General features: G+C 44.6%; 1 protein-coding gene and 1 long non-coding RNA gene across 2 annotated transcripts; one reads left to right on the top strand and one right to left on the bottom strand.

Annotated features, from left to right (window-relative positions):
* Window positions 1-4,302: 4,302 nt before the first annotated feature.
* Window positions 4,303-5,788, bottom strand: LOC132203866 (uncharacterized). Its single transcript, XM_059632015.1, has 2 exons — window positions 5,645-5,788; window positions 4,303-5,462 (listed from the first exon to the last, which is right to left on the bottom strand). Exon 2 carries the CDS (start codon window positions 5,359-5,361, stop codon window positions 4,309-4,311), a length of 1,053 nt encoding a protein of 350 aa, XP_059487998.1. The 5' UTR covers window positions 5,362-5,462; window positions 5,645-5,788; the 3' UTR covers window positions 4,303-4,308.
* On the top strand, window positions 5,787-7,520 carry LOC132203867 (uncharacterized). The gene is made up of 3 exons (XR_009442471.1): window positions 5,787-6,195; window positions 7,200-7,347; window positions 7,404-7,520. It is a non-coding gene; the product is annotated as an uncharacterized LOC132203867 (long non-coding RNA).
* Window positions 7,521-8,796: the final 1,276 nt, after the last annotated feature.

The raw sequence follows: 8,796 nt of genomic DNA, 5'->3' as shown, positions 1-8,796 counted from the left end.
GACACTATGTTTGTATTATGAAAGTCAACCTCGCAAAAAAATATTGTAATGCAAAATTAAATAATATATTAAAAATAATAAGGGGTCAATTATTTAAATTTTTGTGATGCTGAAATATTAATTTTTGGGTCATTTAAAATTTAATTCCTACTCAATTAGAAATCAATATTTTGGTACTTATTCCAGCCTTTAAAGTCAAGTTAAATGTAAAAACATTTGAATGCATAACAGCTAAGTAAGTTGTTTACTAGAGCTGGCTGCCAATTCTCTCCCAATGTGATTTTTCTATTTTTGTTGACTAGTTGCGAGAGAATAAATAATGAATTGAATAAACTATACACATCTGCGCGAAGCTTGCTAAAGTTCAGCTCCTCCCGGCTCCCCCAAAAACACGAAAATTCGGTAGGATATTGGGACAGACTGTAACTTTTACTGATCAAATTTTCTTTTTCAATTTTGGATTTGCAATTAAAGCGAGCAAGTCATTTAACATTCGATATTAAATTGAATAGTTGAGACTGAGGGAGTTAGGTGTGCAATAGAAAAGCAGAGAATCCTTTTGGGTGTTGATTTATTGAACTGCAAAAATAAATATGCAAATTAATTATTGAGAAAGGAAAAATTACCATGTGCTTTTTTGTATGCACTTTCAATCAAAGAATTTTACATGAATTAAATGAATTACAGATTTGGATTATTGATTTTTACATTCAGCAATTAATCAGGAACAAAATAAGTTATGGAATTTTCACAAAACTCACCCCTGTTCGGGTTCAAATTTGGTTTAAATTGTGCACTAATTTTAGCGTGGTGCACGGCTGAGAAATCGCAGCCAACATGGCCGGCTTCGAGCACCTTCGCGTACCCTCGGGATTTTACCACTCAAGCGCCATCAAGTGGTGACGGCCACAGGGGACCCCCCTTTGAGACTGTAGGTCTTAAAATTAGTCTTCAAAAATTTGGGGAAATGCACTTGCCGACCGGAACGAGTTTGTCTCGGAGTCGAAGAAAAGTCTTTGAACTGCATGTCCGGAGAACTCTGCTCTGCACTCGATGGGTTTGTGGTCGGCGTTGCTGGAGAATCAGGAGGCACCAGAGACTCCTGATCATCAGGTTCAGTTTGCTCAGGCTGGTGCTCGTCAGGTTCAGGTGGAGGTGGTTCAGACTGCACCGCAGCCGGCGGCGCTGGATCATTTGGCAGGTCATCTGGGACCAATTCTGCTAGTGGCTGCAACTCCTCCACAGTGGCAGGTTGGTGCCGAGGTGGTGTGGAAGGTGCAGCAGGGAACACGGTGAACGTCCGAGTGTTCTCTTCCTCCGAGTCAGTATCCCTTGGTGGCCACTCGGACAGCAGGTAAGCTGGCTTGAGGCGGTCAATAGTCACCTTTTTGGGCGCGCCCTTCACCTCCAGGGTGAAGGTTTTCTCCGAACGCTGCAGCACCTTGTAGGGTCCTTGATAGGGGTTCGAAAGGGGTGGCTTCACTGCATCCACCCGCAGGAATACCTGAGAGGTGCGCGCCAAATCTGGGTGAACGAAGAACTTTCTGAGTGTGTGGTGAGAAGCAGGAACTGGCCGGAGAGAATCGAACGCCTTCTGGAGCTGAGCAGCAAATTGAGATTGAGACGCATTGTTTGGCGCCGGCTCAAAAAATTCTCCAGGTACTCGAGGGTTGTGACCGAGCACCAGTTGGGCAGAAGTGGCTGCCAGGTCCTCTTTCCAGGAACTTCTGAGACCGAGTAGCACAGCAGGAAGGGCAGCTGTCCAGGTTCGTTGGTGGCAGCGCAGAGCAGCTTTCAGTGGTCTATGAAGACACTCGACCATGCCATTCGCCTGTGGGTGGTACGCTGTGGTGTGGTGAACCTCAAAACCGAGTTTCTCACCCAGGTCGTGAAATACATTGGAGGTAAATTGTCGACCTTGGTCGCAAACCACGTACGCTGGCACTCCAAACTGGGCCACCCAGTGTAGTAGAAAAACGCCAGCAATCTCTTCGGCTGGGATGTCCGACAAAGGAATGACGACTGGCCATCTCGTCCACCTGTCCACCATGGTCATGCAGTATTTCTTGTTGTCACTGGAAAGAGGAAGAGGTCCAATGAGGTCAACATGAACCACCTCAAAACGCTCAGTTGGGAGAGGAAAATCTTTTAAAGGTGCATTTGTGTGCCTCGTAATTTTGGCTTGTTGGCACTCCAGGCAAGTTTTGGCCCAGGCGGTGCAGTCCTTCCTCAGGGTTGGCCACACGAATCGCTGGTTGACCTGCTTGATCGAAGATTGAACGCCAGGGTGAGCCAGTGTGTGGACATGGTCGAAGGCGATTCTCCTGAATTTTTCCGGCAGGAAAGGGCGAGCAGTCCCAGTTGAGACCTCGCACCACAGCTTCTTCTTGCTGTTGAAAATATTCTTCTCTTCCAGCAGCCAATGGGCAGGATTTTGCAGAATTTCCAGCAGCTCAGGGTCTGTCCGTTGGGCGTCGGCCACTTGGTCATAGGGAATGACCTGGTTGATGGCCTCAATCCTGGACAGAGCGTCGGCTACCACATTTGATTTGCCTCGAAGGAACTGGATGTTGGTGGTAAATTGAGAGATGAATTCCATTTGACGCTGTTGACGGGGAGAGCAATCCGGGTTATTCTTGGTAAAGGCGAAGGTCAAGGGCTTGTGGTCAGTTTCGATATGAAAATCTCGACCTTCAACCAGGTGGCGGAACTTCTTGACCGCAGCGTGAATGGCCAGCAGCTCACGGTCGTACGGAGAGTATTTTCTCTCGGCAGCAGACAATTTTCGGCTGAAAAAAGCAATGGGCTGCCACGCTCCGTCCACCAACTGCTGGGCGACGCCACCAATGGCCACGTCAGACGCGTCTGTGACCAAAGCCAACTGGGCCTCGGCTCTTGGGTGAGCCAAAAGGGCAGCATTGGCAAGGGCCTTCTTTGAGAGCTGAAAAGCTGCTTCCTCCTTCTCAGTCCATGGCAGTGGCTCCTTCTTCTTGGGGTGTTTGGGCCCCACCAGCAGGGAAGTCAAGGGTGCCAGGATGTTCGCAATCTGCGGAAGGAAGCGATGGTAAAAATTGAGCATTCCCAAGTAACGCTGCAACTCGACGGTCACCTTCGGAGCAGGATATTCCGTGATCGCTGCAACCTTCTCTGGCAGCACCTCAGTGCCAGCGGCGCTGATCTTGTAGCCGAGGAACTCCACACTGGCTGCTCCCAGGACACACTTGGCCAAGTTGAGAGTCAAACCATATTCCTCTAGTCTTCTCAAGACAATTCTCAAATGTTCTTTGTGCTCCTCTTCATCCTTGGAGAAGATCAGAATGTCGTCAATAAAAACAAACACAAATGGTAAATCTCCCAGTACCTCATCCATTAGTCTCTGGAAGCTCTGGCTTGCATTTCTTAGCCCAAAAGGCATCCAAGGGTACCAAAAGAGTCCAATTGGTGTAGAAACAGCAGTCTTTGGAATGTCCTCTTTGGCCACTGGAATTTGATAATATGCTCTGTCAAGATCCAAGGTTGAGAAAATGCTACAACCTGCTAAGGCATGGTTGCAGTCGTGCAGGTGACGCAGTGGGTATCTGTCCGGAATGGTCCGAGCATTGAGAGCTCTGTAATCGCCGCAGATCCTGTAGCTGCCATCCTTCTTCATGACCATATGCACTGCTGATGACCATGGACTTTTGGCTCGTTCCAGCTCGCCTCTCTCCAGCATGTCGTTGAACTGGTCCGTCAGAGCCTTGAGCTTGTCCGGAGGGAGACGACGGAATTTGTTGAAAACAGGCGCACCAGGTGTGGTGCTGATTCTGTGCACAGTTTTGTGCTTGGGCAGTCCCTTTTTCTTCTTGGGCAAAAACAATTCAGGAAAATCCTTCAACAGCAACAACCACTCATTCTGCTCCTCCTGGAGGGCTTTGACTGAGGGAGTGGTGGTACTGTGGGTACAGCCTTTGACCCTGAGAGACGTAAGTGGGTCTCGAAGCTCGTTGTTGGCAGGGTCAACCTGGAGTTGGAAGTGGCGGAGAAAGTCAATTCCCAAGATTGGTTGGTCCACGTCCGCAATCAAAAACGTCCAGGTGAAGGTTCTGCGCAAGCAAAGTGAGAGATCAATTGTTTTGAATCCATAAATATTAATTTTGGTAGCATTGGCCGCTCGCAAATTAAATGAGTTGAGAGGTTCTGTGAAACCGGACACCAATCTTCTGGGCAGGACGCTCACGTCCGAACCAGTGTCCACAAGAAATGAAAGTTTAGTTGCTGAATCAAAAACAAAAAGGCGGCCAGTAACAGGTGGGCAGGCTTCGGCCGCACTCAATTCTGCAGCCTGCCCGTCGAGTTTTTTGCCGGATCGGCTTGCTTCTTCTGAAAGTCAGCATACAACTTGCAAGCTGGGACGCACTTGTACGCCTCGTCAGCATACTTGGAGTGGTAGTAGCACTTCCCATCAGCCATCAACTTCTGAGCCGTGGAGTTGGAACGAGAGCGTCGACGGAAGTTGTTGTTGTTGTTGCCGCCTCGGTAGTTCGAACGTCCTCGAGGCTCATAAGAGACCGCAGCAGTGGAGATCTTGATGTCCTGAACCAAGTCAATCAACTTGTCAACTCGACCTTCCAGAATTGCAATTCTGTCTGGGGCTTGTTCAACAGCAGCCACTTTTGGAGCTGGTGGAAGGAAAGCGGCGGCCGCTCCTTCTGATTTCTTCTGCATCTCAAACCAAGAAATGAGCTCATCTGCTCGCTTCGCGGCCACATTCAGGTCTTCGATGGCCAACAAGGTGTTCTGCATTGGCTCCGGGAGGCCTTGCAGCCAAAGCACCTTCACGTAACTGTTCATGAAGTCGGAAGAAGATTCAATGCCGTTCCCGTTGGCCAACCTTTGCAGCCTGGCCAAGTACTCCGAGGGTTTGGAGGTGCCTCGCGGTTCTCCTGCCAACAGTAGCTTGATTCTCTCTAGATTGGTAGGTTCCGCAGCCTCCAGCAGAATGTCCTTGAGAGCCTGGAATGCACCTGCGTCCGTTTCCTTCACGGCCGCCATCTTCTGGACCACGGAGTCCTCCAGCTCGTCGAGAGGGATGCTTCCGAGAAGCTCACTCACCCGAAGAGGTTCATCGGTGATTTTATGAATGTTGAGTTGCTTCTCCAGAAAGGTGAAGTAATTCTTGGGCCTCTTCGGAGTCCACTTTGGTGCGACAAATTTCTTTTCCTTCGACATTGTCTCGTCAGTCGTCTTGTCCTCTGCCTTTGCACGGTCTGCGTCGGTCGTCTTGTCCTCTACCTTTGCACGGTCTGCGTCGGTCGTCTTGTCCTCTGCCTCTGCACGGTTTTGGTCACCACCCTCGCTCTGTTCGAGCTGGTCCGAGTTCATCAGGTCCTCAATCTTAGTGGTTCAAAACGTCTGGGCGCCACTGAGGGAGTTAGGTGTGCAATAGAAAAGCAGAGAATCCTTTTGGGTGTTGATTTATTGAACTGCAAAAATAAATATGCAAATTAATTATTGAGAAAGGAAAAATTACCATGTGCTTTTTTGTATGCACTTTCAATCAAAGAATTTTACATGAATTAAATGAATTACAGATTTGGATTATTGATTTTTACATTCAGCAATTAATCAGGAACAAAATAAGTTATGGAATTTTCACAAAACTCACCCCTGTTCGGGTTCAAATTTGGTTTAAATTGTGCACTAATTTTAGCGTGGTGCACGGCTGAGAAATCGCAGCCAACATGGCCGGCTTCGAGCACCTTCGCGTACCCTCGGGATTTTACCACTCAAGCGCCATCAAGTGGTGACGGCCACAAGACTTTCAGAAGAAAACTCACCATTTTGCCGGTGTGTGTTTGCCAGGACTATCACACATGCAGAGGTGACCTCAGGTGGAGGTTGTTGAGGGGGAAGGCCCAAGGGATGCACTCTACGACCCTGGTCTTTCCTCGATCCAAGGCGCGGCGGCGGGTCGAGCGCCGTGATCCAGCGCGCCCCTCTGCGGGGGTGGAGCAGGTGAGGGCGGCTTACCCTGGCGACGCCGCAACCCGGCCGAACCGCGGGTCAATCACGCGCCCCCCGCCACACCCCGAGGGCCTTAACAGGGGCTTCGTCGAGCAGCTCCAGAATGTCGACGGCCAACTGCGTCTGAATAAATAAATAAATATTTTCATGCAACTTATTCTTCAGCACAAGATTAAACTCCAACTTTCAAAGGTTTTGATGTTATTCTTTTTAATAAATTTTAATTGACACCATGAGGAAAATTATGATCTTTCAAAGCCTAATTTCATCCTTTTTTTTTTCAAAACTTTTTATTCACAAGGTTTCCCATTTTCAATCAATTAAGTTTGCAGAAAATTAACATACTTGTCTGCGCTCAGACATTTTGCGCTCACGCTCGCGCTCAACGAGATTCTGCGCTCGGCGCTTGCGCTCAAGTTTTCAAAAATTGTGCGCTCGCGCTCATTGTTATTTTTTTTTCGATGAATAATACCTACTAATTTTTTTTGTTTGGGAATAGAAAAATAAACATAAATTAGTCTGAAAAACGCTTTTTGAGAAAGAAAAAAATAATTTTGTTAAATTTACACATTTTTGTGAAAATGTCTTAAATTTTACATCAAAATTTGTTTAATTTATAATAAATCGTTGAGCGCAAAATGAGCGCCGCGCTCGCGCTCATGCACTCAAAAATTTTGCGCTCGCTCTGCGCTCAGGCCGTGAGAAAGACGACTCAATCACGTTTTGGCTCCAGGAGTTTGAGACTCTGGGCCTTCGGGCGCTCTGGTCAAAAAGACCTTCAAGGCCAGGGTAGTCGAGCCCCCTTCAGTTCATGTTGAGGTTTTCAATGTTATTAAAAATAAATTCACTTCAATATATTTTAAATATTATAATATTTATATTTTATTTAGTTATTTTAAACCTTTTTGATTGAATTATATACAAATTTAAATTTGAAAATGTTAAATAGAAAGCACACAGAATATACATAATAAGAAGGTGCTAAATGTAAAATATGTGATATGTAGTTAAATTAATGCGCCCTTTCAATTCACAAATAAAAGTTTTTGCTATTGTACATATTCATCAAAGTTCCTTCTTAAACATTATTAATTAAATTGATACTCGCAGTTTGATTTCATTACTGACTCGTATTGAAAATAAGAAAATTGGTTTTGTAAATAATTTTTAAATTTTTCCATTTTCAACTTTACCAGGAGCCATACCTGCTGAACCTGCGCTCATCCTGCTGCCACGGCGGCCTCGACTTCAGCCAACGCAGATTCATCTGCTGCTTGCTCTAAGGCAAAGAGCAAAACTTCCATAAAGTTTGGCTCCACAAATATGCCACCGAAGTCTGATATGGTATGAAAAGTAATATTTTGAGAAAGCTGCAATTTTTACATAATGATTGATTTCAGCCTGAAGGATGCCTGGAGTGCACAATCTGTGGAAAGAAGATGTTCGCAGCCACAAAATTGCAAGCGCACAAGGCCAAGTGGCACCCATGAATGAAAAAAGCTCATATGAGCATATTGTATGAAAAAAAATCAGTCACTTTTGGGTCGCATTTATATCATTAATTAAAAATTTTGGAATGCATAAAGATATTGTATTATTTTTTTTTTATGAAATGGTAAAACTTATTGCATTTGTTTATTTTGTTCCTTAAATTAAATAGATTTTGACTCATAAATAGAAATTGCTGTATGTTAACATTGATATTGAAAAAATATCTATCTTTGAAATAAAAAGAAAAAAAATGCTAGAATTTTATGTGTAATGATTTTTTTTAGCCCAGACTGCAGGTGCTATAAAAAAATTGCTAGCTTAAAGGTGATAAGATTTAAAGTTATGAGTGACTGTAGAGCTTTTGTATCTGCTGACCCTTGTCTTCGTTGAATCCTAACAATATCAATTATCAATAACCAACCGACTGAGAAACTAAAATTGCTGAGTTCAGAGAGGCGTTTCTGCTGTTTGGTGAAGATGGCATGCAGGGTTTTGATAAGGATGGCGCGCTACCATTTCAGCTGCAGAGCTTAGGCATGTAATGAACCAACTTGGGTGAGAAGCTGACCTTCGATGGTGACGGTGGTCAGGTCAATTATGAGGAGTTTGCCAGAAGATAATCTACAAGTGAGGTCTTGATGTGCCTGTTGGCTCTTATTTTTACTCGAAACAAACACAGCAGCACATTTCCTAAGATAAAACAAAAACCACCCACACACACACACATACTCAACGATGAATATCACTCGCCGAGGATATTTGTTGATTAGTCCGTCCTGCCCCGGCACCGCGGGGCCCATTCCAGAGCGAGCCGACTTTTCGCTCTCTAAAAATTTTATAGCACAGTACTAATTTAATTAGAATAAACTGCTAGTAAAATTTCAAAGAGATTTAAAGTTAATTTGAAAAACATTTTATTAAATGATGGTCAATATCAATAAATATTATATATATTTTGTTCCAAGAAATTGATGCTCGAGGAAATGATTATCGAAAAACCTGATCTCTTCATTCATAAAAGATTTATTATTCCTCGAATGAATAGTATTTTCCCCAAATGTAGCCTGGAAAAAACTCATGTCAGTCGGAAATTTTCAATGTGTTGAGACAAAAATTTTCTGAAATTTTCCTGCGGCTACCCTTCCTTAAGTAAAAAAGTTCCTTATTGAAAGGTAGCGTAATATTTATTTTCCTGTAGTATTTTTTCTATTTATTGTACAAACAGAAATGAGACTATAATGCAAATTATGATAGAAAATTAAATATTTCGAATCCTAAATATGACCAAGGTCCGCTAATCAG

The sequence above is a fragment of the Neocloeon triangulifer genome, unplaced genomic scaffold (genome assembly GCF_031216515.1).
Source record: "Neocloeon triangulifer isolate White Clay Creek 2 clone unplaced genomic scaffold, ASM3121651v1 ptg000020l, whole genome shotgun sequence".
Taxonomy (NCBI): domain Eukaryota; kingdom Metazoa; phylum Arthropoda; class Insecta; order Ephemeroptera; family Baetidae; genus Neocloeon; species Neocloeon triangulifer.
Note: the sequence above shows the minus strand (reverse complement) of the source record. Positions and strands in the feature narration are given on the sequence as shown.